Source organism: Theobroma cacao, chromosome 1, assembly GCF_053813885.1.
Source record: "Theobroma cacao isolate CCN51 chromosome 1, ASM5381388v1, whole genome shotgun sequence".
In the NCBI taxonomy this organism is placed as follows: Eukaryota; Viridiplantae; Streptophyta; class Magnoliopsida; order Malvales; family Malvaceae; genus Theobroma; species Theobroma cacao.
The window spans coordinates 2,219,827-2,246,514 of NC_142639.1; the positions used below are offsets into that span (position 1 = coordinate 2,219,827).

The window sequence follows — 26,688 nt, forward strand, 5'->3', positions numbered from 1 at the left end:
ACGAATTATTATTATTAATTTATATAGGATTTACTATCATCAAACTTTTCACACATTAACATGATTTGATAAGGAATCTGCAATCTTGCCAAAGGGTAAAATGCAATGTACACAAGATTACTTACAGGTCTGTTAGTTTCAACAGAGGTAAAATGGATTCCTGGAATGATACAATCAGCACCATTTTCTCATACCATCCAAACACCAAATAGACTGGTGCGTCTCACATCAACAAAAACTGGCAAACAAAGGAAGGATTACAATAGTATTTTAACAGGCATTTGCTTGCTTGTTTCATCTCCCACTATTTCCATATCCAGCCTTGCCAACAATCTGGACGTGTATTGCATTACCTGTGCCGCGAATGTACTGAAACAAAAGGGTGTCTCCAGCTACTAATCTGTTTTCCAGTCGAAATTTGGTCCATCCAGCACTCAGCCGAACCTGTCTTGAACCCACCGAGATGCCCAGTGGCCACATCCTGCCTTTCGGGTCCTTGATCACCGTGCTCCGCTTCTCTGCCAACCCTGCTTCTCTGGCAAAACTACTCGGAACAACCTGCCATTTTTATGCATATATTTATATCCAAAGAGTGATTAACAGCATTGAATTGAGAATAAAAAAAAAATCAAGAAGTGGTTCTTACAACAGAGAATTTCTGGTATTTTTTCAAAACCACTGTAAATGAAGGATGTTTGGAGATTGCTTCTGATACAACCACAATCTGCTGACCAACATTTATTACCCTTCTAGCAGGTGCCCCTAAACATGCATGGATCATTAAGATGAGAACAAACTAAAGCAATGAAAATGAAAATGAAAATTGGAATTGTTACACATGAAATGCACAGTTAAAAGAGAAAAGCTTACGAGTGATTCTACAGCCAGGAGAGACTCTTGTTGCTTTCTGGAAACTTGAAGCCCCAGCTTCGCTTGGTGTTACTTCATTTGATTTCTTAGGTCTACCTCTTTTTCTCTTAGTCTTAAGAACAATCTTCTTTCCACATCCAGTTGGACCGTAAATGACACAATCAAAACTCGATTTACCGACCAAATAAAAAACTACAAAATCTCCTGAATCCAGGCCCTGATCTTCCACAAAATTTGACCATCCCCCACAGAAGAAATAGCTTCCTTCTGTATTTTGAACTGTTACCCGCCATGAACTCCCGGAGTTAGATTTCAAGGTGAAATTCGTGGGTACATTTCCTTGGAAATTCTTCACAAACGCTGGCGGTATTCTCTGTTCCAACATTAAAACAAAAAGCATGTAATTTATAAGAAGCAATAAATGTCTGATAATAAACAGCAGAGCCATACGGGATTTGAACTTACAAGCTTGTTAACAAAGTCTCCAATCAAGACCTTGAAGAAGGAAGGGTTCTGTTTAGGCTTCCGAGCCATTTTCAAAGCTGCCATTAATGTACTCAACTGGTTGCATTAAATGCTGCAGTTTCCCATTAGATTCTTTGGATTCTCCCCATTGTCATCTTTGGCTTGTTAAGCATAAGATTTTCCATTGCGTAAGCTTGATGCGCCGCCAAAACAAGAAAGCTGTCGACCCCGTCAGAGATTCTGACTAAGCTACATCACCATTATCAACAACTCAGATGATGATCTTCCACATGCGTGCTATAAAATCAGCCCCAGATTTTTTTCTTCTTTCAATAGGATTTTCTTTAAATAAGTTTTTGTTTATTCTTTTTATTTGGTTGCGTTACTGAAGTTATTTATACTTCAAATATGATTCTAGGCTTTAGATATTAAATTCAAAACATTTATTTAGATTCATGAATAAAACAAATCCATGAATACATCATTTGTCTAAATTCATGAATAATTAAGTTGACGAATTTATTCCAAATTTAAAGTTTAAGCACCTTCTTATTGAATTGTTTGGATTTAAGCTTAAAAAAACTCAAAACTCTTGTAAAAAAATTAAAAATCAACAAAAATTAATATTAAACTAGAGGTGGTAATGGGTTGGGCTCGAATTGGGCTTTGTATTACGAATAAAAGAAATTATTCAAACCCAGCCCGACCAAAGAAAAAGCCCAACCCAAAGAAAATCAATACCCCAAAGCTACTACATATAATCTTGAAATTTATTTAAAAATTAACACAACATAATTAATATGTACTACCAATATTATCAGATTTTTTCACTTTTTTTTTTCCTTCAGAAAAAGGAATTATTCAATTCACTGCAAGTTTACAGATAAAATTAATATATAATATAATTATATATTATGAAAATTAAATTTTTATTTGTACTTTTGAGCGCAATGTTAAGCACTTATCTGATCTGACCATTTGGGATTTATCTGTGACAAAACTTAAACCCCTCAACTAAACCCCTGCAGATGCTACGCCACCTCCTAACCACGGTCCGCCACCGTTCAACCACCGCACTCTACAACCACCACTACCGCCACTTATATCGCTCAGCCTCCTACAAACACCCCAAGACCCCAACCCCGCCGTCCCCACCGAAGCCTCCGAAAGCCCCTCAAAAACCCCAAACCTTCACTTTCCATGATGTCACTTGGGAAGATCCTTACTCCTGGATGTCTTCTCTCCAAGACAAAGTCGCCATGCGCCACATGGACATGTATATGGAACAAGAAGAAAAGTACACTGAGGCTGTCATGTCAGATACTGAACGTCTCCAAACTAAGCTCCAATCTGAGATGGCTTCTCGCTTGGACTTTGACCTCTCTACCCCTCCACTCCGTTGGGGTCCCTGGTATTTTCTTCATGCTTGCCTTTTAGTTTTTTTTATATATAAAGAAAATGAAACTGGGTATTTAGTAAAACCTTGAGTTTTCTTATGTTCAGATTGGTTGTTAGATTTTACAACTTTTATTTTGCTCTCGAAAACGATAAGTAATAATGCGGGTTGGAGACAAAGTACATATTCTTCTTAGAACCAAACGTTAAAAATTTGAACTTTCTTAATAGGCAAAATAATTGCTTATACTTTTATAGGAAATAATCTTCTTTGAATGCATTTTTACGCAAACCTTTGAGTCCATTATTGTTGTTTATAGGCTTTTCTTATGGAAAATGTTTATGGGTATATGGCGGAAATCCTAGTGAGCTCATTGGTTAAAGTGTTTTTGTTATGTTACTTTATTATTGTATCTGATTATATTTTATGAGAACGAAAATGGGTAGTTTAGTTGAAATCTGAATAAGTTTGCAGGCTGTATTATAGAAGGGTGGAGGAGGGGAAGCAGTATCCAGTGCTATGTAGGAGATTGGCGAGCTTGAATGATGAGTTCATTTCGCATAAGTCTCCCAGTGCTGGATTTGATTTTACATCTGGGAAGAGGATTGAGCAGAAGCTGCTTGATTACAATCAAGAAGCTGAGAGATTTGGAGGTATCGCAGCAAATGGAAGATTACCTTCTTTCTTTTTTATTATTTGCTTTTGAGACTGCATTTGACATTGCTTTCTCAATATGTTTAAAGGTTATGCTTATGAAGAATTATCAGAGATATCACCGGATCATAAGTTTCTCGCATACACCATGTATGATAAGGACAATGACTACTTCAAGTTATCTGTGAGGAATTTGAATTCTGGTGCATTATGCAGCAAGCCTAATGCAAATCGTGTTTCAAATTTGGCATGGATCAAGGATGGGCAGGCATTGCTCTATGTCATTACTGATGAAAATAGGAGGCCACATAGGTGGAAGTTCTACTGCTTTATCAATTTCACTTACTTATCTATTCATATTGTTTGGTTGTCAAATGAATTTAACAAAATCTAGTTGGAAATTTGTTTTCGTTTTAGGATATACTGTAGCATGATTGGATCAACTGAAGAAGATGTTTTGCTGCTGGAAGAACAAGATGAAACTGTGTATGTAAACATAAGGCACACAAAGGATTTCCATTTTGTCACTGTTAATACCTTTTCTCCTACATCTTCAAAGGTATCTGAAAAGTGAAAATTGCTTGTAGTCAGCTTTCGATTGTTGTAAATTGATTATGCTCGAATGGTGTAACAATCATTATCATCTTTTAGGTCTTTCTGATAAATGCAGCTGACCCATTTTCTGGCATGACATTAGTTTGGGAGAGTGAAGGTATTGTCCACTGCATTCTTGAGCATCATCAGGGATACCTCTATTTATTCACAGATGCAGCCAAGGATGGACACGTAGTTGATAGTCATTATCTTCTTTGCAGCCCTGTTGATTGTCCATCCAATCCTAGAATTTGGGAGGTTGGTGAATTAATTATGACTTCCTTTGTTTCTTTTTTATTCTTCCTGTGGCTCGTAAATGCTTTCTCTTCTTTTGTGTACATGTCTTTTGCACCAAGGCTGATTGACACGTGCTCATACCTGTCCACAGTTCATGCTTTGCTTTAATGCTACTCCTGCTTGATGTGTTAATAAAGTAATCCCATGTCTTATGTACCACAGAGTGTATTCATTGATGATCAAGACTTAATCATAGAGGATGTTGATTTCAGCAACTCACGCCTGGTACTTATTACTAGGGAAGGTCGAAATTTTGGAATCTGCTCTGTTGCTTTACCGTTGCTAGGCAGGAAGGTAAAAAAATAAAAGAAAATTTTCTTTGTTTGTGTGGTTATCCCTCTTTCTTTCCCCCTTGTTCCCCTTTTTCTTTCTGGGCATTTTTACGTCTACTCTATTCCTGTCTTCTGTTGTTATGGCAGCAAGCAGTTTATCTGAGAGAGCTTAACCCTCATTTCCTTCCTCTTCCCAAGAATGTTTGTAAAATTTCTCCTGGGCCAAACTATGACTTCTACTCCACAACTATGCGATTCACAATATCATCACCTGTGGTATGTAAATGACTACCATCTGAACATTATTTAGCTCTTTATATAGCAATCTATTCCCTTATAATCTCTACTTATTAGTAAGTTTGTACAAATTTTATGCACAGATCCTGGTTAAACATGTTTAGAAAACAAAGCAACCTTAATGGAGTGATAAATGCTGGTGTCAATGATGGAAGATACGTTGTCTCTACTCTTAGAATATGGGTTTTTGGTTTTGAATAAAAGCCGTATAATCAATTTGTTTCCTGAATGGCATCTAGGGATTAAAATTTTTTGTTATGACTTGTGATTGATACCTGCTTGATTTGAATTTTCCTGTCACCTGCTGCATTTGGTGCAGCAACTGTTCATGTTTCTCCTCTAGGATGACTAAATATGTGACATTTCATAGCTCACATGGCAGCATATCCATTCATGAATTTATGTGTCTCTACTTTTCACATCTTGTTTATCCATGTTTATCAGATGCCTGATGCTGTGGTTGATTATGATCTATCAAATGGCAAGTGGAATATCGTTCAACAGCAAAATATACTTCATGAAAGAACTCGGATTTTGTATGGTACAGCCTTATCTTCAGCCATTGCTGAGAAATCAACAAATGTGAAGAATTCTTCCACGAATGATGTCAAATCTGAAGATGATAACCTGTGGAATGACCTCTCTGAATTTTATGCTTGTGAACATTATGACGTCTCTTCTTATGATGGAACTGTGGTTCCTTTAACTATTGTTTACTCATGCAAAAATAGAAAGGATAAGCAAAGCCCTGGATTGCTTCATGGACATGGAGCTTTTGGTGAAATACTTGATAAACAGTGGCGCAGTGAATTGAAAAGCCTTCTTGATCGTGGTTGGATTGTTGCTTATGCTGATGTAAGGTTTGTTCTCATTACTCAATTATAGTAGTTCTCTGGCTGCCATCATTTCAGTTTTCTATAGCATTAGAGGTTGTTTTTATTTCAGTTTTCTATAGCATTACTGGCTGTCTTTATTTCAGTTTTCTATAGCATTATTTGGTTTTATCCGACTTCATGAAATGGTTGTCATATTTTTCTCCAGAAATACTGAATTACTTTCAGTTTTTTTATATCAAAATTGCTTGCATAACACCTAGTTGCTTGGTTTATGGATGGTTTGCTTTGCAGAGGTGGTGGTGGTGGTGGCAAGAAGTGGCATCATGATGGCAGAGGCACGAAGAAACAGAATTCCATTAGAGATTATATCTCTTGTGCAAAGTACCTTGTTGAAAAAGAGATTGTGCAAGAAAACAAGCTTGCTGCTTGGGGGTATAGTGCAGGAGGACTGCTGGTTGCCTCAGCCATCAATTGCTCCCCAGAGTTATTTCGTGCTGCAGTTTTGAAAGTATGACAAATATCAGCTGCTGCTTTGGATTTGCTTAAATTGTACTTGCAGCATAGTCTTACTTTGCTTGCACTGGCCAGACACATTGGCTTGCATCATTCTTACAAAGAACAATCAATCTATCTGTTATTGATATTCCTTTGTTTTTTTCCCTGAGTTTGTGATAAAGGAAGTAATAGGGCAGAAAGTGAATATTTACCTTTATATGCCTGTTAGGATATGTCACTAGGTAATATAGAACTTCATATGGATTTAGGCTGTTTTATTTTATTTTTTTTAGTTCTAGGTAACTCATTCTCATCTTTTTATCTGATTCAGGTTCCATTTTTAGATGCAACCAACACTCTTCTCTATCCCATTTTACCTCTCACTGCTGTTGATTTCGAAGAGTTTGGGTACCCTGGGGATATTGATGACTTTCATGCCATAAGGAAATTTTCTCCCTATGACAATATTCAGAAGGATGTTCTTTATCCATCTGTACTGGTCTCCTCATCTTTCAATACACGGTAAGTCACTCTTCTTGCTGACTTCGTTTTGTTCTGTTATCTGAAGTTTATGATTGCAGAGTCAGCATGAAAATACCTAACAGTTGAGAAAAAACGTGCCATCTAGAGAAAACGGGATACATGAAGGTAAATGATATTTAACTTGTGAGCTTAACTAGGGATAATGAAATTCCAAATGAGCAGAATAGAATTGTATAGCAGCACATACTTTGGAAATTCATTACTTGACCAAGTCCATTTGTGTGTATGGTGTAAACTCTTCCTGGCTTGGTGACAATTGAGATTGATACTCTGTCTCATTTTTGTTTTTCATTTTATAAGTTGGATTTAAGTGGGATTAATGTGTTATTTCTTGCAGAATAGTGAATATTATGGGGAATTAAGAAGTCATCTAGGTTTAAATTTTAAAAAGAGAGAGAAGACATCTAGGCTTTAGGAATTGATGGCCACAAAGTTATTTCTTTTTGCATTTAAACAGAGTTTAAAGGAGAAGCAAGAAACCAACAGATAGTCTTGCTTTGAGCTTTCTAGAAATTGGGGATATCTATCTTTGCCTTATGTTTTAAGTGGGTCATTGATGCCTCTGACATTTTTCAGATTTGGGGTATGGGAAGCGGCAAAATGGGTCGCTCGAGTCCGGGAACAAACTATTTATGACCCCAAACATCCCATACTACTTAATTTAATGACAGATATTGTGGAGGAAAACAGATATCTTCAGTGCAAAGAGTCAGCTTTGGAGACTGCATTTCTCTTAAAGGCAATGGAGTCATAAGTTGGCTTTAACCATACCACCCTATGAGTCTGCCAGTGATCTTTTGCAATGCATGGAAGCTAGAAAAGTTGGGGTACATCTCTGAAGTGGCCAAAACTGAGATAATCCTGATCATCCTTTACTTACCTGCTCGTACCCAATCCAGGGTTAGATGATGGGGCTTTGTCCATGGTTTTATTCTGATTTGGATGCTTTGGTGTTGTATAGATTTGGAATCTGCTTTCTTTGGGGTTATAAGTCGTGGCCTACTCAAGTGGTTCATCGTGCTAAAGCAGCCAATTGAAAAAGGACAGGGAGAACTTCAGATGATGCACGAGTCAGAAATTCAATTTTCTGGCCATGTGTTGCTTTCACTCATTGTGATTATTATTTATAAGTTTGTTATCTGTAAATGTCATTGTACCTTATCCCTTATTTAATAGTTAATAATGAAGTGCAATTTTTGGTGGAGAGATGTTCTGACCCCCCTTCTGATACGGGCTTTTAACAATTCATTTAGAAGGTTCATGTTTTAGCACATTTTTATATTGGTATTAATAATAGTCGTGGATGATGACCATGATGACATGCAAAAATCTTCCATATCTAACAGTTTTAACTGGTGGCCAGCTGCAACTCCAATTAGATGAAGTTTGTCAACGTTTCACTGTCACCAACCACCACGTAAAAGCTTTCCCCGTAGACGACAGCTTGCCTACAAGACCTTTCAAATACGGTGCTCTGCTCCCCTTGTACAAGAGCTATCCTCGATTCAGAAGCTTTTGTTGATGCAGATAATGGTGTTCCTATATTTCCTTTCATTTCTGGGAAAAGTCGGTCTTAATCATGATTTCGGGCTATGAAAAGATGTTTGCAGTGCCATTTTTGTACCCTACCAGCTTTATTAAAACACAAAAAAACCCACTACGAACCGGGAATCTATAAAAACCAAAAGAAAGAGAAGCAGGGCTGATACGTAACTTCAGAGCATTGCATCCCATGGGAAACAAAACTCAATGGGTATGGCCCAACCTTGATAATTACCAGTGGAAAAGGAATCCCCATTAGACTCTTGAAGCAGTCCACCTTTGAATTCTTTGACTATTTTATCTAGTTTCATGATGGGACTTTGCAACATCATCTATTCCTTGTTTCAACGCCAAATTACTACTGCAAATTTACCAATCCCAATCCATTCTGTGTCTGGAAAGGATATCTAGTCAGTTCTTATCCACTCTCTCTGTCTATAGAAAAGAGTATTTATTTGTATCTTAGCAATAGACTTAGTGACCTATTAAAACTTATAACCTAATCTTTTCTGAAATTTGGCTGCAAGAAACATGTTTCACCCACCAACATCTACCCTTGATTTGGTAAAACTTTCATGCTCTCTCTAATTTGACACCAACACAAAATTTAGCAGAGCCAACACAGATTTCCAACTTCCAACAAGGTCGAGCAGGAAGCGGATCTGTTCCTTGTAGACTGAATCACTCTAAAGTTTTGTTTGTCCTGTGAGTTACATCAAATGCAAGATGGTTCAATAACAACAAATTGACAAATCAGAAACGTGGTGAATGTATTTGAACTGCAGAAGGTAAAATTAACTACCTCTTTTTACAGAGAAGAAAAATGAAGTGTGTATAAACCAAAAGCAGAATCGCTAAGTGGTAACAGTTGTGAGTAGTGTCCATATACTTCTGCTTTGAGGTCATGGTAACTTCCAAAATGGTACATATTTTTCTAAAAACAACTCTACAAGGAACCCAAAAGGGGAAAAAGAAAATTTCAAGCAACAACAAACATGAATTAACACATTCACCCGCCTGCATCCAAGAGTCTTGGGGAAGAGCAAGCCATGCATATACTGGTACCTCCAAATCCTCTCTAAGGGAATCTTCCATTCAGACTCTCGGATATATTGCAAATGATTTTGAAGTGTTCCTTTACAGAAGTTATGTCTCTGACTCTTCTTCTGCAACAGTTGGAAGCGTACCCTCTCTGATGAATGCTGTGTTAAGGAACTTTGCCACAAAAGCCCACAACTTATAGACATCCTCAAAATTAGTCAGGAAGCCCAGAGAAGCTGTGACAACCTCGACTCTTATGAACCCACTTTTCCCATCATGTCGCCCATTTTCCATCGGTCTGCACAGGGTAGTATCTTCGAGGTTCAAAGCCCCTCGCTGTTGTCGTGGACTATCTAATATTCGTATGTGACTGAGGAAACCAATACCGAGAGAAATACCTTCTCTTTCAGCCAACTTCTGTACAATCTCTGGATTGATGAGGCCCCTGTTTTTATCCCTCACATTGAACGCCACAGCTGCACCCCTTTCATATTTTATCTTTGGGCCATAAATGTGAACAAGATTCACTCTGCCATCTCCATCTGAACTAGGTAATTTGAGCTGTAGTAATGAGGTTACAAGCCAATTAATCAAAAACCGTAATCTAAGAGTGGTTTTATTGAGCCCCAACATATTAACATGATCAAGATGCCGACAAGTTATCTCAGGCTCCCTCCTGTCCCAATCTTGTCCATCACCATATTCTCCATCGCTGGTGTAGTCTTCATCATCAAGACTAGTCACAGACACTTCTCCTGGCTCCAAAGTATGACTCAGGCGCTCTTTACGGCCCTCCTCCATGCTAAAGGATACCCTTCTTCCCCTGCTTGGATGTTCATCTTCTAACCCAAAAAATCTACCACCATTATATCTATTCCCTTCCCTCCTCCCCAACAGCCTAAATTCACCTTCAGTTTCTCTTCTTATGGCACTCTCTTTAATCTCTGAGGAAATTTCAGAAGTTGAGCCATTTGCTAGGCCATTATTCCGAAATACAGAAGAATTATTGAGGCGAGCTCCGTTTATAGCAGAACTAGATACAGACCCCACAGACAGTGGTTTGCTGGTACCCTGTTCTTCCTGAATTTCCAGAACATGTGAATAATGTGAAGTCTTCTTATGATTTCGTGAGGTGATGTTTGTTCCTGCTAATTGTTCTTCTTCGGGGATCTCCCTCACACGGTCCAGTTCCTGTGAAACTGATAGAACAGCAGCATCAAATGATAACACATGATGATCATCATGCCCCAGGTTCACATCTTTATCATCATATATTGGGCTGCCATATATCTTCGATGTTGGCTTTGGAGAGAGCCGCTTGTGGTTCTTCTTGCCACTAAACCAAAAAGGTGGCAAAGGGGAGGCAATTTTCTGTTTATTCAACTGACCTGCGCTATCAGACCCCAATGGACTCTGACCCAAATCAATCCATAATGAGTTGTCTGATGACTCATCTTCACTGAAGACAGGGCTTTTCATCACTTCTCCGACAGAAATGCTCTCAGTTTCTTCAAATATGGTGCTCGCTCCATCTCTATCAGAACTATTATCTGGATCCATCTCTGTCTCAAATACATCCCTGACCTGAGCAGATGTGAAGGCGCCAGAAAAGGCAGGCAACTGTGATCCTGGACGGCTTTCAGAGGGTTTATCACCATTTGCACCAACTTCATCGTCCTCAATTCCACCCAATCCATCAAGACCATCTACAGAATCACTCAGATACAGAGGATACTCAGGGGTGATCTTCACCATGCCAGACCCAGTACACCCAGACTGGTTCTGAAGACTTCCCATGACTGATTTTTTAATAAGAAGGCACCCAAAGCCAGTTGGATCATATCCAAACACCCTGTAAAATGATGTGATAATGAAATCCGGCCGAAACAAAGACAGGCCAAGTGAATCCATGTCTTTGGGACCCAATGACCCAGCATCAAGCAAGACATGCCAATTGTTCTGCTGAGCCAATGCCATCCACTGATATGAATACTTAGCCCCCGTTACTCTAGACTGCACCGGGAAAACAAAAAGACCAGTAGCAGAATCCTTCTTCCTCCTCTTTTTATTCGATATCTGCTTTCTCAAATCAGTAGAACAAAGTTTAAGAGTTGGCCATTTGAACCAAGCACTGTAGACTTTTGCACCCTTTTCCCTAGCACTCTGAGCCATCCAATTCACTGATTGACTCTCATAATCAAACATGGTCAACAATTTCTTATTCGTGTGAAAAGGATATGAGTCGGCCAGCAACTTAAACGCAGACCCCCTACTTACCGTAAACACAAGGCCATACTCATGTTCTGGGATGTTCAAATAATCCATTATCCTACTCTTTATGTCATATTCCACAGTGCCTTTCTCAGCACCACCATAAAGTGCATGGTTACTCAAATTTGCAGTTATCTCAGACAAACTAAATGTAGAAGACTCCCAGTAATGCAAAGTTTGAACATAAGAGAAAAGCCCGAATCCACAATAATCAAGGCATACCTTTGGTGATAAATGTGCATACTCATCTGACCTCAACTGATCAATCTTCTCTGATGAGTGGTATTTTGGGTACATTGTGAGGAACTTATTGAAAGCCTCACGGACATCAGGGATAGAATCTTCACTCTCAAATATACGCTCCGCGGCAAGGGCAGTAGCTCGCAAAAATTCACGCTGAGCATGGAGTCTTGCAAGGGATCTTGATCGTCCCAAGCTCTCATCTTGATTGCCTAGTGAATCAGGTTCCATGTCCTGGGACTTGAACAAAGAGCCATCTTCAGATGCTTCTTCAAGAGCTTCCCTGAGCTTGTTCTCATGTAGTTTCCGGAGAATGGAAGGGTTCTTCTTGATTTCAGCTGCTGATTCAGACCCATCTCTTCTCCTGCTCTTCTTGTCTAAGATCAGAGCAGCACAGTGAGATATGGGTTTCCACAGTGAAAGATGCATCAAAGCGGCAAAACTTGAGAGACAAAACCAAGAAGAAAACTAGCTCAAGATTCAGTACAAAAAGCCGACTTATTTTTCTTAGTGGGTTCAATCTTCAAACCCTAGGACTCAAAGCAAAAGGGAGGAATCTTGTACCAGATCAAGAAAGCCCCAAATTCAGCTAAAAAGGATACAATTCAGAGAAAAACAACCCATGAGGAACCCAAAATGTAAAAGGGGAAATAAATCCAGCAACAAATCTCAGTCTCCAATCTGAGAAACAAAGCATCTCAGGATCAGCTCAAAAACCAAAAAGAAGAAGAGTTTTAAGGTGCAAAACCACAGGAAAGAACCCAGAATTGGAAGTATACAAGAAAGTCAAAAGCCCATTTTTTGAAGAGAAGTACAAGAAAGACAAAAACGTGGAAGGGAACCCAATGAAGAGACTATTGAGTCAAAGGCTGAATAACTGAAGCCCTAGAACCCCAAAACCCAGATCCCAAAAATTAACAAAGGAAAACTCTCCCCAAACAAGGCACTTGAAAAAACAAGAACCAAAATGGTTTAACAGAAACAAAACATAGAATATAAAGATCCCTTCTTCAACCTCAAAACCCACACCTCCATTAAACAACTAGAACCAGCTAAAAAAAACTGGACCTTTCTCTCTTTATCTTTCCCTTCCTCTTTTTCTCTCTCTCCCTCTTAATTGCAACACAAATAAAAGCAAGCTAACTCCTTTACATCAAATGCACATTTACTTGGGGGGAGCAGTAAATCCAAAAACATACAACCAGAATTGATAACCCACTGTGTCTCTCTCTCTCCTCCTCTTTCTTCTCTCCCTTTCATTGACTCTCTTTCTCTCTTTCACTTTCTCTCTCCAAGATCTTCCACCCAAAAAACCTCCCCTTAACAAACAGTGAGAAAGGACATTGATTTCACAAATCAAATGCAAGTGCTTGTTACTGTGTTAATATTATTTCTCTTTTATGGATTACCAAAGCTTTATTATCTAAATTTTAATTAACTACCTAATTTCATTGTTTCTTTTGTGGGTTGTGGGGCCTATCAGAAAACCTTTTCCTCATATAGTCTTAGCCAAAAGTCAAAAAATCAGCTGGCTTGTAAAAGCTGTTTTCTGTCCAACTAGGCAAAACCAACTAAAAAGTCCACCTCTTGTGATCCTCCTCTCCTCCCCCACCCCCCCCCCCCCGAATCTAGATTGTTAATTAATCTTTCAATTTTTTACTTCCCATAAGAAGTTTGCACTTATTTATAATTTCCAATTGTTGTCACTCTGCCCATTTTCTATTGCAAAAAAAAATTAGCTTTATCTGTTAAACTATATTTGACTTACACCTCACTAAACAAGTGGCCAAAAAGAAAAGACTTTCTTTTGAGGGCAAATTGGTTTGGTTCACACATGCATGAAAATTGAGTTTTTATATTATAGTTTTTATTTATATTATCTAAAATGAGGTCATCAAATAAGATAGATACTTGGTTCAGCAACAACCATTGTGAGCTGTGTGCAAATTGCATAGGGTGGCAACCCAATTCAATAAAAGGGAAAATTCTTATTCTCCAAGTTTTTGCATTGTTAAAATGCTTAAGGATGGTATGGACAATCTAGAAGCTTGAACACTGATAGTATATTTGCTTTATTACCCCTTCAAACTTTGATCGTTCCAAATCAGAAGAAATAAAAGAAAAATGGTAAAAGAAAACCCTTGCTTTGCAGCATTGGATGAATGTTGTTTGAATTTTGATTATGGGCCAGGTCAGGGCTCAGGACTAAAGATTATTTGAGCTATTTTTGAAAGAAGACAAAAATATATATTTGCAATGGAAAAAGACTTATGCTACCATATAAGGGCACATCAAGTTGGATACAGATTAATTCTATAGGCTTCTAGTTGTCCTTTTTCAGCCTTGTTTCAAAAATAAAAAATAAAAGAAAAAAAGGGTACCAGTCCATCAATTTTTAGTCAAATAACCAAAATAGTAAAGGAGAAACTGCCTGAGTTCTTTATCAATTTTTCAGGTTCATTTTGTGTACTGTAAATCAATAGTACCAGTTAATGTCCAATAACCCCAGTGACTTGTTTAAATGCTTCTCCTTTTGTTGATTTTGATTATGTAGCACTTGTTAATCATTTTTCATCTTTGTTGGTATGTCTGACACCCCTACAGTTAATAAATTTCTTTCATTTTAAGCTCCAGCCAAAGCCAAATGCTCTAACATTCTACTGTATCATAACTCTTTTTTTTTTTTTTTTCATTTGGCATTGCCAACTCCTTGGCATTGATATTATTTTCCAAGATTTTGTACCCAAATAAAAAAGCACTACTATTTGCAGCATTTAATGCACACAGTTATGGAATCCTTATTAAATATGTTAGTTGATGTGGGGCTCCTGTCCCTGTTCATAGGAAAAAGATTTCACATGTACCTTTTTTTTGCAAAATGTTTAATTATATTAATAGGCTCATATATTAGCAGTTACCACCCTACTTTAGGGAAGAATGTTTTGTGTCAAAACCCAAAAGGTAGAAATAAATTTTAGTGCAAATGAGTATAGTTTTTGATGAGGGTTACCCCATTGACAACTGTTAAAAAAATACTAGTAGTAGATCAAGATATTCACAAGAAGAAGCTGCCTGAAAATATAGTTTTACTTCTATTTTTCATTTTTGATATATATATATATATATATATATATATATAAAGAGTATTACAGCTTAAATTTGATATTTCTACTCAAATTTTTTGCCTTATATCTTAATTCTTGGCATGCTACCTATATCAAATCCTTGCATACCATAAGGAAATTATCTCTCTTTTTTTAACAAACATTTATATATTTAATTATTTAAGCAACATTAAAAAAATGGGTATTGGCAAAGCACCCTCCCCCCCCCCCCCCCCCCCCCCCCCCCCCCCCCCCCCCCCCCCCCCTCTTTATTTAAAAAATTGGGTGGGAAAAAAAATAGAAAGGAAACTCTTATGATAGGCAAAAGTACAAAACACATAAGCCATTGCCTTTGGATTCCCTCTCCTCTATTGCCGGACCAATGCACAAAACCCCAAAACCTTCCTCAAAAGTAAAAGGCCAATTAGCTAGGATTACAGTTTACCTTTTCTTTTTTTTTTTCCTCCTTAAATTTGGACATTGCAAATTGACTAAAGTTCTTTAAAAAAGGTCAAAAAAATGAAAAAAGTTAGTAGCTCATTGGCATATTTCGAGGCCAAAGATTAACTGTTTACTATATTACATATAGTGCTTAAAATCCAACCATCAGCTAATGATGGTCTGGAAGACTGCAACCCCAAGAATCAGAAATTTCTGGGTTTAAAAAAGGTCAGCCATGGCCTCTGCCATTTTCCTCCAAGACATTCCACTGATCAAATCTAGTTTTACTTTTACAAAGTTATGCTCTCTTTGCATGTTTGGAGTTGGAGGTGTCTTTGTCAAAAAGTAAACAATGAATCATAATGAGAAGTTTATGGTTGGAAACATTCAATTCAATTCCCTCCAGCAACCTTATAAATTTGGTAGACAACTTAGACCCAAATTCATAGAAAAGTTAAAAGATCCTAAACTTTTCAACTTAGAAACAATGGAAAATTTTGGTTAGAAATATTCCGAAATTAACATATTTTTGTAAAGGAAAAATGAGTTAAGAATGAAGAAAAACAAAATCTTAGTACACAAGTTTGAACAGGGATTATAATATCACTTTAGGACTTGGGCACAACACAAGCAATTGCCCACATCAAAGATAGCTTCATCTTCAGAGCATGATGCAAAGAAAACAAAAAAAATTCAAGTCAACCCTTAAATGGATGGATGGGGTCAAGAATATGGGATTGAAACTATGATTTTAGTAATTAGAACTTCTTTTAATCAAATTGAGTCTTTACACAATTTGCTTCTAATAAGGAAAATCATGTTTTTTTAAATGCAATTTTCCTGGCAAATCCAAAAGAGCACAAAAGAAAATCATTCCTCACCATTACATGGAGAGCACGTGCATTGCTTTGGTTGTAATTTATTTGTCAAAGGCAGCCTATGATGATCATGATTCATGCTTCGTCAACTATCTTTTGAAATTGCCAAACTACCCCTGGTCAAACCTTGACAAATTAGGCTCCATGGGAGGAGCCTGAGCCGTAAGCAATGATTATTTGATCAGTCAACAATAATGAATGGCAGAGGGCTAATTAATAAAGCGGAATGATTTCTGCGAAATAAATGCTTTAAGGCTCCATACTTGTATAATCATTTGTGTATTGTAAGGCATCCCTTATCTTTATGGTATATACCTTTTAGTTTCAACAACAAAAGCATACTAATCAAATTTGATAAAGATTTACAGATTGCGGAGTTGACAGATTTAATGGAGAACATCTTGAGAATATTGGCAATGGAGTTTTAGTGTTACCAATTCAAGAAAGTTGACAGATTTAAAACCTGGTCCAAGCCCAACAGACCTACTTATACAAGCATCCATGGGTTAGATTAGAACAACAGAAGAAAACGAGGGAATGCTTTCTTACTGTCACTCACTCAGCCATCCATGTCCATGCATGTTATGATTGTTCCTTCAATAGGCAAGAGACATCATCGGCTTTGTTAAAGTTGGGTCGGGAGGCTTCATTTGATTGCAATGAGTGGGAGATGATCACCTTTTCTTTTTTTTTTTTATGGCTACCATGTCTTTTTTATGAATGGATTTTAATTCAACGTTGGTTTTCTTTTCTTCTTTTCTCTGTCTCCGTTCTTTTGCCAAATTCTGTTGCAAAGGCCTTAACTTTGGTGGAACATGCAACTGAGAAAATTGAGTTAAGCTATTTCAATTTCATCTCATTGAAGTATGCCACCCTCTCTGATCATTTGTTGTAGGTCTTGGTTTTGACATTTAAAGCACATTGCAGTCAGTATTCCCAGAATTAATGAGATGTTGATGTTTAAATATAGGCAAATTAATGATCCTCAACCTCCTCAAAACAAAATCTAGTTAGCATGATCATCGATAAACGTGTCTTGGGAAAATTAAAACAGGTCTTTTAACCCAATCTGACTGGGCCGGAACATGCTTTAATGTCTGTTCTTGGGCTGCCTTTTTTTTCCGACAGATACTTAAGTCCAGCCGGATTGCAGTCTGAAGCCTGAACGATATCTTTCTTTATCTCCATTCCTACATGCCATGCCATTATGCCAAATAGCAACCTTCAGAAAATTTCAGTCTTCGTACCAAGAAAAGGTTTATTTCCCTTTCGGTACCTGAAAGTTGAAATAGTGCGGGGCTGTTATATGTAGTGACAAAGTTGTATACTTGACAATATCTTAAAAATCCACCATACAGATTTTAAGATCATAAATGTGAAACTTCATATGAAAAATAGGGCAGTCCAAGAATATAACAAGCTATGCCAATAGAAAATAAGCACAGCTACATATAAGCACCAACATGTTCAAGCTACTGTTCATTAAAGATATAATAGCGGTAATTACGTCTCAAACTAACTTCATAAAGATTAGACCACAAAATGGGACTTTGGCAGGACCCATAAATGTTGCAAAGCACACTTTAACTAGGAGGAAGAATGAAGAACTGCTTCTTCAACTAATTTTGCTTCTAGACCTAAGCCCTATACAAAATATTGAGGCTACTTCCACTGTCAATAAAAGCATTATGAACTCAATCCTAGTTGACAAAAGTACTGATGAGGAAGCTGCTCCTTCAAAGTAATTTCTTTCGCGGCCTTAATCTTCTGGCTATACAGTCTACATTAGTCCCAGAAGAAGTACGCTTTAGATTGGCCTCAGATTCCTTCCCTGATGAAGTGTTTTCAGCAACCTGCTTAGCATCCGATACACTCTCATTTGCCCCTGCTAACACCTGCTCGTCATGATCTTTGCCTTGTCGACGCCTTTGCTTCATCCTTTCAGCAATACTGTCTGGGCTATGTCCCATAGCAGATGCAGGCCTCTTCTTAAGCTTTGGACTACTCTCTGATGCGATATAGCCTTCACCTTTATTGTCGTTATCAACATGTTCCCTCTCTTTGACTTGTTTCTTTTCTGAGACTACATGGTTTGCAGTCTCTTTAACATCCAAAACTTTGTCATTCACCCCCATTGTCCCATCATCATTGCAGCTGTTATCTTTTCCATGCCTTTCCGCAGCATTGTCAGGGCTAGGTTCAACGCTAAATGCATGATTCGTTCCAGGTCTCATGTAACGCTCTAATGTTACAGGGCTACTGTTAGGTTCTTTGTCTGGGAAATGCAATTCCTTCTCATGTTCACATTTGAACCCATCATCTCTCTTTTTTCCAGAATCTGACTCTGAAGATCCCAGCTGCCCATGGGCATTAAGGTTGATCTCTGTAGATTTCCCTTCTTCAAACTCTGCTTCAGAATTTGAGAAGAGCAATGGTTTCCTTGCAGAATTTTGATGAATAATAGTTGGATTTGGTTCTGGGTACGCATTGTTGTCTTTTTTCTCACAGTTCAAGCCATCCTCTCCAGATTGAGGATTTGATATTTCAGGCTGATTATTATTGACATCAGAAGATCCTTTTGATGGCAGTTCTAGAGCTGGAAAGGACAGTGACCTCTTAGCAGAAACCTGATCAATAGTATCTGGATTCTTTTCATTATTGGTTTGCACACGTCGGGTTTGAATGAGATAATGTGCAACTGACTTGAAGCCCATTTGTGATATCTGGAAAGTGGACAAAGTAGCTTAGATCTAACTTCACCTTCCCAAAACAGTCTGTGCAAGAACACACACTATTGGTAGACTTACCTTCCTATAAAGAGAGCCAGTAGGGGCCCATCCTTTTGCTTGCCGGCACAAACTACAGTTGCAAATTCCACGACACACAGGGCAAACCCAATTTGGATTCTCTATTGCTTCAAGCACATGCTCTCCGTATCTGCATGGTTTAGATTGAAAATTAACAACAAAAACACCTATAGAATGCAATAAATAATTAGAACTAAAAATTTTGAAACACCTAGAAGATAATATTCTAGCTGAAAGCTTGAAACATCAAAATATTTAGTGACATCTGCATGGAAAAATGGAGAGGAAGGTTCTGAAGGCCTCCATATCAAGCATAACAGTAGATAACATGTCCCCACTAGCTAAATTTAGGTGGCATGAGCAGGATGATACTCAAAGGATTTTTGAGAGAAGAGATGATGAGGTCATCCTATGCTTATCATGTACCTTATTGTAACTTTTAATAGATAAAACATTACAACAATTTGAGGTGTAATATTTAGGGTTAGAACATCTTTAGCCAAACTGGCTAGAATACTTGGATAGTCTCAATCATTTCGGACTGGCTAGAATACTTGGATGGTCTCAATCATTACAGACATCTGCACCTTCTGAACTGAATAAGCAGCCATAACAAGAAGAAAGGACAAAAAGGAACTACTTGAACTAACAGTTTGGAATCAACCAGGGAAAGTGGCATGAATTACAAAATAAGAAGAGCATGTAGAAACAAAATTATGTGCTTGAATTCTAAGGAAATATAAAACTATGGCTATAACAGGTTTCCTGATTGCTTTAGTTGTTAGAATGCACAATTTATGTATTAAAATTAAAAAAATTACTGATACTGCAGGACAAGGGAAAGCACAGAGGTTAAGGAAGACATGTATGTAACTTTAGAAAAAATTTGCACCTCATATATAAACAATCTCCACAGAACTGTCCTTGGACCATGCCACATTTGCTACAATGAGTACGATGACCAAGAGTTTTCTGCCTGCAACATGGCATCTTCATCTTGTCACTAAGTGAAATCAATTTAACTGCTTAAAGTCATAATAAATAATATGAATAAAAGAATATTATCAAACGACATATAGCTGGGTGGTAAGCAATGTGGAAGAGAGGGGGAAAAAGGTAAAGGATGCTTTAACCATTAGAAGCCTATCACAATTCAAATGCTTCTAACATTAAAAAAGGAACAGTAATATACAGAAAGGTTATTGTAAAATGTACAGCAAGTTAACCTGGAAGTGTTTGTTACACTATATTTCTTATATCACCATTGTTCGCAAATGAATGAAAGCTCGCTGGTAATACTACAGCCAAAATAAACCTGAAGACACCATTCCAATCAACATATCACTGCTTCCACCAGCTGTCCATGTTCTCAGATTAGAGGACAATCAAGCAAGGCATCCTGCCTCTCACCACAACCCCAAGTGGTGACAAAGACATTATTCAGATCAACACAATTATGTAGCCCTTATGTTGAAAATGCAAAAGCAGTTGAAGTGAAGATTTCCTTAAAACTTTCAAGTTCTCAAAAAGGAAACATTCATTATACAAGTAAGATGATGGTGAAGAAACTAAAATAACTTAAAATTTCTTTCCTCTAATCTAACAGACCCCTTTTAAAGTTTTAGGATATTTATGAGCTAAAAACCAAAACTACTAATGTTGGTAGCCAAGAATTGTATAATTATGAGCTAGAAACTAAAACTACTAATGTTGGCAGCCAAGACATTATTTCTTTCCTCTAAAAAAACTAAAATTTCTTTCCTCTAATCTAACAGACCCCTTTTAAAGTTTTGGGATACTCAATGAGCTAGAAACTACTACTACTAATGTCGGTAGCCAAGACATTATTCAGATCAACACAATATGTAGCCCTTACGTTGAAAATGCAAAAGCAGTTGAAAGGGGGATTTTCTTTAATCTTTCAAGTTCTCAGAAAGAACATTCATTAAACAAGTAAAATAAAGGTGAAAAAGCTAAAAAACCTAAAATTTCTTTCCTCCAATCTAATAGACCCCTTTTAAAGTATTAGGATATTTATGGAGCTAGAAACTAAAACTACTAATGTTGGTAGCTAAGAATTGTATAATTGAATTATCTTGTGCAATTATATCATACTTCAATTAAAAGTCCACACTGTTATATATTCATATACTAATGTTATAGTTTTCCATATACAGATAAAATGCAGATGGGATAGGAAAGACTCCCAGACCGGCATTGATGGCAAGTCTTTCCCTTGACAGGATCATAAATCCGTCTTCCATCACTTCCACATCCATCCACAAAAAGTGTCCAGATCCTCTCAGTGTTACCCAAAAGTTTCTCATGCTCTTCCGTATACACCTCTGATTCCTTTAGCTTCAGATCCACATCCTCCCAAAGTTCATCTTTTTTTGCCAAAACCACTTCTGAATAGGACACTGGAGTAGTATTTTGCAACCTAAACAAGCCCAAAAAAAGAAACAAAAACATTAACTAGTTTTGAACTTGCAGTATTATCCAAAAGTACAAGTTTCTTCTTTTCTCTTTCTCAATTCCTTAAAAACATGAATAAATAAAAATAAAAGCTTTAGTACTTCAATACAGCCTTTAAACCCCAATGGAAAAAACTCCAAATTCGTTGCTTTCGATTCTTCTTGGGACTTTTTTAGTTTCTTGTTCTACTTAGGTGAAATAAGGATTAAAACTAAACAATAAAAAAAATTGCAAAACAAGGGCAACAATAAAATCACCTGGAGGAGCGGCGGAGGGGGCCAGATGGCAACAAGGAAGAGCGTAGTGGGGTAACTGGCGGCTTACTGCCGCTACGGGGACGCCCACGCCTTGAGGAGAGATGAGAGTTGGAGTTGAGGAGGGAGTTGGATCGGTCTTTAAGACCAAGCTGTTGCATTCTTTCAAGGTTCTCTTTGATCCTTTCTTCCCTTGACTGTTCATAAAGTGAGATTTTTGGGGTTCGGGTTTTGTTCTCATTGTTGGTTTGAAGATGATGATCAGAGTTGTTTGGTGAGGTTTCTACGGTTTGGGTTTTCATTCTCACTGCCGGCATTGTTCTCTGCTCCTCTCTTTCTTCCTTGGGTGTCTTTTCAAGGTCTCTGTTCCCTCGTTTCCGTGTCTCAACGGTCGAGTTTTGAGCCCATTATGGGAAGTGGGAGAGGGAAAAGGGAAAGTGAGCTGGCCAGTTGGATGCTACCAGTTTAAAAAAAAAACATAAATACTGTACTGTTTTTACTAAAAAATTAGTTTCAACTGCACCACCCAGTTGGGTGGAATTAAGCCCATTTCAAAAGCGGGTCGGGCCTGACTTGAACCTTTTCTTGTGGGAGATTGGGCTTTATCTTGTGCTTATTGGGCTTTTGGACCCTCAAAATCAAACTAAAATAAAAGCAACTAGGCTTTAAGACTCACGAAAAATTGGGACATAAAGCAGAAATTGGAGCATTGTCCCATTTTCATTTCGATGTTTCTGGAATTCTCAATTATTTAAAATGGTTTGCTGATCATATAATCCACCCATGGCACATCAGCTTTGACTGAAAATTATAGACCTACTTCAAGTTGAGTAATCTCAAATTTTCTGAGTTACCAAACGTCACCAAGGCTCCACCAGAACATTCTCAATTCAGCCTGCTGATTCCAATAATACCAACAAAGAAAAGAAAAAAAAATGAAATTAAATCAAGACTTTGTATGTGACCATATAATATATAATCTCGGCTGCCACCTTACGTATGCCTAAAGAAAGGCCTAAAAGTTCATAAAACGTTGAGAAATTTACAGGATGTTGATCAACTACCATGCATCAAACGGTCCACCCCTTTACAAAAAGGGGTCAAACCAAATGCAACTCCATATAAACTCAAGTCTTGCAAGTTTTATCAAGTCGGATTGATTCTCTTTGCTCCTCCCAGCTAACAGGAAAGTAGTTTATATGCTCACCTATTTGCCTCTACGGTGCTTGGGACTTAAAAGCTTAGTTTGTATCAGCTTTGATTGTGGAGTAATAGGAGCCATGGCGGCCAGGGTGAAATATTCTTGGAGTCTTGCCTTGGTTCTTTTGTGCATCGTGAGTTTGAGCTACTTCGGCAACGCTGCGGATATTGGAGCTTCTTTCGTCTTTGGTGATTCTCTCGTGGATGCTGGTAATAATAACTATTTACCCACCTTGTCTAAGGCAAATATTCCACCAAATGGGATTGATTTCAAAGCTTCCGGTGGACAACCTACTGGCCGCTACACCAACGGGAGAACAATAGGTGACATTGTTGGTAATCTCTTCTCTCTCTTTGTGATTCAATATGTATTTATGTTCTAACGAGTATATCGTAAATCGATAATATATAATCAAGTTGACAAGTAGATATACTCTTCGTTTTATTGATTTAAGTTTGATTAATTTTTGATATTATGTAAATGAAATGATGTACTTACATATTTATGAATAGACTAAACTCTTTTGTTTCTATGCTAACAGGGGAAGAATTGGGGGTACCAAACTATGCAGTTCCATTTCTGTCTCCAAATTCTACAGGAAAAGCTATACTCTATGGTGTGAATTATGCATCAGGAGGAGGAGGGATTATGAATGCAACTGGAAGAATATTTGTTAGTTTTCTCTCTATATTTTTACACCTTCTAACTCTAATTCATTTCCACACAAATGATTTATGGAATTATAAATTTAATCTATTTTGCAGGTTAATAGGCTAGGATTGGATATCCAAATCGACTTCTACAATACTACGAGAAAGCAGTTTGATATATTGTTGGGCCCATCCAAGGCCAAAGATTATATAAGGAAGAGTTCCATCTTCTCAATCACAATTGGAGCAAATGATTTTCTGAACAATTATCTTCTGCCAGTTCTCTCCATAGGAGCAAGGATTTCCGAGACCCCTGATGGTTTCATTGATGACATGATCAATCACTTAAGGGACCAATTAACAGTATGCAAATCCAATCACACATGCTTAATAACCGATGCAATTCCACTGGTTAAATTTGTTGATTATTAACTACCAATTAATATGTTGTGTTTATGGTGGCAGAGACTTTACCAGCTAGATGCTCGGAAGTTTGTCATAGGAAATGTTGGTCCCATAGGCTGCATACCCTATCAGAAAACGATCAATCAGCTGAATGAAAACGAATGTGTTGATTTGGCAAATAAGCTAGCGAAGCAGTACAATAGCCGATTACAGAATTTGCTGACTGAACTGAACGGAAAGCTCCCTGGAGCTACATTTGTTGTAGCCAATGTGTATGACCTGGTGATGGAGCTCATCACAAATTATGAGAAATATGGTACTAATTAATCGATATTTCTAGTCTTTTAATTTATATATATATATGTCTTTTATATATACGGTATTAAATTACAAAAGAAATAGAACTCTATCATTCCACTCATCTCAAAGTTCGAACTCAGAACTTTTGAAATTATAGAATTGTATATGCTGATATGCCTGTATTACCCAAATATATATCTAAGAAATGTGTGCTTTATGTAGGTTTTATAACAGCAAGCAAAGCCTGTTGTGGGAATGGAGGCCAATTTGCAGGTATAATTCCCTGTGGACCAACATCCACTATGTGCAAGGATCGTGACAAGCATGTTTTCTGGGATCCTTACCACCCAAGCGAGGCTGCCAATCTCATAATCGCCAGGCAACTTCTTTACGGAAGCACAAAATATATTTCCCCAGTGAATCTTAAACAGCTTCGTAATCTTTAGCTGTACTGGTTTTCCTTCCATCTTTCATGACTATTTTCAATCTTTTCCTCTTTGAAAAGTACCCAAACCAGATTGCTTGTTACGCCAAGAGAATTGTTATTGTTTCCATTGTTTGCTTTGCTAATATTTCACGACCACAAGTCTCTTTTGTAGCTTTTATTGGTTTTTCAAGAACTTCCTTTCGTTTCCTTTTATGGTTTCCTACTTTTCTTCCTCTCTTCATTGTCTTTTGTATCTACTTCCATGTTTGGAGCACCTTTGAGACATTGGAGAAACTTTCAAGCTTCAATAAATGTGAAAATGATTCCACTAATTTTTTTCCTTTGTGTCATGCAAGTGGTAGTTACAGTTGAGGGTGGATGATCGGCTTTTCCAACAAGAAACTCATCCTCAAAATGACCCAAGCCTGCAGAAAACTGTGTACCTACCTTCTTGAATGAGTGCAATGACTTGTTGCCTATAGGCAAAGAAACAAAGTAGCTGGCCTGATTGCTGTGCCTTGCCCTCTGTTAATCGAATTAATATGGATTGAAATTTGGAAAATCCATCCAGCTGTCGTCCATACAAAGTGAACCAATTATCTGCCGACCGACCGCTTTTAAACTTTCCTAAACAGCATAGAAACCAAATCTTCCTTGACTTCCCTCCCCGGCATTCCATTCTCATCTTTGTTGTGGCTTGTCTTCTTCTTCCACCCGTAACTGTTCTTTTGCCTCTGTCATCCTAATTGCACGAGGAAGTTAGTCATGTTTCCTAAATAAATAGTTAAAATAGGTTAAAATTGAATCTTGAAATAAAATAATTTGACAAAAGCATTAATTTAGTCTCCTAAATATTTATAGACGCAGGATGTCCTTTATCACATATACAATTATTTATTTTATTTAATTAAGTAATTTTAAATAATACTTATAAAAATTCATCAACTATTTAAAAATTTTTTTAAAATAATTTATTCTTTTATTACCTTCAATCGAATTTTTATATTTTTATTTTGAGTTAAACAAATTTTTATAACTAATAATTGATTAATTGTTATTAATTAAAATATTACTCATCATTTTATGTCATATGATATTGGCATGATAGTAAGATCATGTTATATTTTATCTTCTACGTCAATGTCATATCAATATAAAATAATAAGTGATATTTTAATTAATGATAATTAATCAATCATTAATTATAAAAATTTATTTGATTAAAAATAAAAATATAAAAAATTAATTGAACATAATAAAAAACTAAAATTTATTTGATTTTTTAAAATTGTTCAAATGCTTTTCAAGAATTAGACCATTAATAATGTACTTCTTAAATATATATACACACATGGTTTTTTTAACCAGAAAAAAAAAAATTCCACCCCATGGGTGAGAAATTAGTAAAAAAAAAAAGAAAGAAAGATAGAAAATGAATCCTGAAAATGATTTGCTTTGGAAACCAGTTACACGAGTGAGATGGTTGTCATGAGTGAAGGCCTTTCGCATGTTGTTCCATTTGAGTTGCTATCAATTATTACATTGTAATCATCATAGTCAAAACAAATTCTGTGGTGCGTATGACACTGCCAAAAAGTTATGCAAAACCTCCTTATCTTGTATGCTATGACACAGATTTATGATGCAAAAAATCTCCCAATCCTTAGCTTGGCATGTAAAAAAATTGAGAAAATATATCGAAATATTGAACAATCATGATCACTTAAGACAAAAAAAAAAAAAAACCTAAGAAAAGATTACCAAAGTAATTCCTTCTATATATTTATAAAATTATTAATGACGACCTATGGGTTCGACATGTACAGTAAAAGAATGAAATCTTATTTTAATAACAAAATTAATATCTAAAATGTATTAAGGTTTCGTGTCATACAATTTAATCTAATTTTATACATAACAATATGTTAAGAGG

The 26,688-nt window shown here is 36.9% G+C and overlaps 5 protein-coding genes across 7 annotated transcripts; 2 read left to right on the forward strand and 3 right to left on the reverse strand.

Moving 5' to 3' along the window:
• Positions 1 to 228: 228 nt before the first annotated feature.
• On the reverse strand, positions 229 to 1,419 carry LOC18611043 (B3 domain-containing protein Os01g0723500-like). The gene is given in 4 exon segments (XM_007047055.3): positions 229 to 558; positions 647 to 762; positions 871 to 1,243; positions 1,336 to 1,419. Coding segments are annotated over 4 exon segments (903 nt in total).
• An 871-nt stretch (positions 1,420 to 2,290) lies between these two features.
• LOC18611044 (Prolyl oligopeptidase family protein) lies at positions 2,291 to 7,927 on the forward strand. Of its 3 annotated transcripts, XR_001926243.2 has the most exons (12): positions 2,291 to 2,746; positions 3,206 to 3,384; positions 3,475 to 3,697; positions 3,803 to 3,944; positions 4,037 to 4,237; positions 4,439 to 4,570; positions 4,696 to 4,824; positions 5,290 to 5,705; positions 5,973 to 6,189; positions 6,508 to 6,698; positions 7,296 to 7,546; positions 7,681 to 7,927. XR_001926243.2 is itself a non-coding variant. In XM_007047057.3 (11 exons), exons 1-11 carry the CDS (start codon positions 2,364 to 2,366, stop codon positions 7,754 to 7,756), a joined length of 2,289 nt encoding a protein of 762 aa, XP_007047119.3. In that variant the 5' UTR covers positions 2,291 to 2,363; the 3' UTR covers positions 7,757 to 7,927. The 3 variants fall into 3 exon arrangements, 2 of the variants coding, with proteins under 2 accessions (XP_007047119.3, XP_007047118.3); XM_007047057.3 differs by lacking the exon at positions 7,296 to 7,546; XM_007047056.3 differs by having other exon boundaries at positions 2,292 to 2,746; positions 7,296 to 7,927.
• Positions 7,928 to 9,006: 1,079 nt separating this feature from the next.
• On the reverse strand, positions 9,007 to 13,183 carry LOC18611045 (uncharacterized). The gene has a single exon (XM_018113886.2). It carries the CDS (start codon positions 12,240 to 12,242, stop codon positions 9,408 to 9,410), a length of 2,835 nt encoding a protein of 944 aa, XP_017969375.2. The 5' UTR covers positions 12,243 to 13,183; the 3' UTR covers positions 9,007 to 9,407.
• Positions 13,184 to 17,688: 4,505 nt separating this feature from the next.
• On the reverse strand, positions 17,689 to 22,177 carry LOC18611046 (Zinc-finger domain of monoamine-oxidase A repressor R1). Its single transcript, XM_007047061.3, has 5 exons — positions 21,776 to 22,177; positions 21,256 to 21,483; positions 19,936 to 20,019; positions 19,044 to 19,173; positions 17,689 to 18,959 (listed from the first exon to the last, which is right to left on the reverse strand). Exons 1-5 carry the CDS (start codon positions 22,087 to 22,089, stop codon positions 17,973 to 17,975), a joined length of 1,743 nt encoding a protein of 580 aa, XP_007047123.3. The 5' UTR covers positions 22,090 to 22,177; the 3' UTR covers positions 17,689 to 17,972.
• Positions 22,178 to 22,907: 730 nt separating this feature from the next.
• On the forward strand, positions 22,908 to 25,087 carry LOC18611047 (GDSL esterase/lipase At2g23540). The gene is made up of 5 exons (XM_007047062.3): positions 22,908 to 23,308; positions 23,515 to 23,645; positions 23,738 to 23,986; positions 24,089 to 24,344; positions 24,551 to 25,087. The coding sequence occupies exons 1-5, from the start codon at positions 22,972 to 22,974 to the stop codon at positions 24,772 to 24,774; spliced, it is 1,197 nt and encodes a 398-aa protein (XP_007047124.3). The 5' UTR covers positions 22,908 to 22,971; the 3' UTR covers positions 24,775 to 25,087.
• The last annotated feature ends 1,601 nt before the right edge of the window (positions 25,088 to 26,688 follow it).

What these genes read in the sequence shown, in the direction of transcription:
- LOC18611044 (XM_007047056.3), top strand. Translation starts at nt 2,364, where the DNA reads ATGCTACGCCACCTCCTAACCACGGTCCGCCACCGTTCAACCACCGCA. An exon ending in CCAATCCTAGAATTTGGGAG is followed by an intron (nt 4,238 to 4,438) that starts GTTGGTGAATTA and finishes TATGTACCACAG; the next exon opens with AGTGTATTCATTGATGATCA. An exon ending in TTCGTGCTGCAGTTTTGAAA is followed by an intron (nt 6,190 to 6,507) that starts GTATGACAAATA and finishes TATCTGATTCAG; the next exon opens with GTTCCATTTTTAGATGCAAC.
- LOC18611045 (XM_018113886.2), bottom strand. Translation starts at nt 12,242, where the DNA reads ATGCATCTTTCACTGTGGAAACCCATATCTCACTGTGCTGCTCTGATC.
- LOC18611046 (XM_007047061.3), bottom strand. Translation starts at nt 22,089, where the DNA reads ATGCCGGCAGTGAGAATGAAAACCCAAACCGTAGAAACCTCACCAAAC. An exon ending in GGAGATTGTTTATATATGAG is followed by an intron (nt 19,174 to 19,935) that starts GTGCAAATTTTT and finishes TAAACCATGCAG; the next exon opens with ATACGGAGAGCATGTGCTTG. An exon ending in CTGGCTCTCTTTATAGGAAG is followed by an intron (nt 18,960 to 19,043) that starts GTAAGTCTACCA and finishes TCCACTTTCCAG; the next exon opens with ATATCACAAATGGGCTTCAA.
- LOC18611047 (XM_007047062.3), top strand. Translation starts at nt 22,972, where the DNA reads ATGCTCACCTATTTGCCTCTACGGTGCTTGGGACTTAAAAGCTTAGTT. An exon ending in AACAATAGGTGACATTGTTG is followed by an intron (nt 23,309 to 23,514) that starts GTAATCTCTTCT and finishes CTATGCTAACAG; the next exon opens with GGGAAGAATTGGGGGTACCA. An exon ending in ATGCAACTGGAAGAATATTT is followed by an intron (nt 23,646 to 23,737) that starts GTTAGTTTTCTC and finishes TCTATTTTGCAG; the next exon opens with GTTAATAGGCTAGGATTGGA.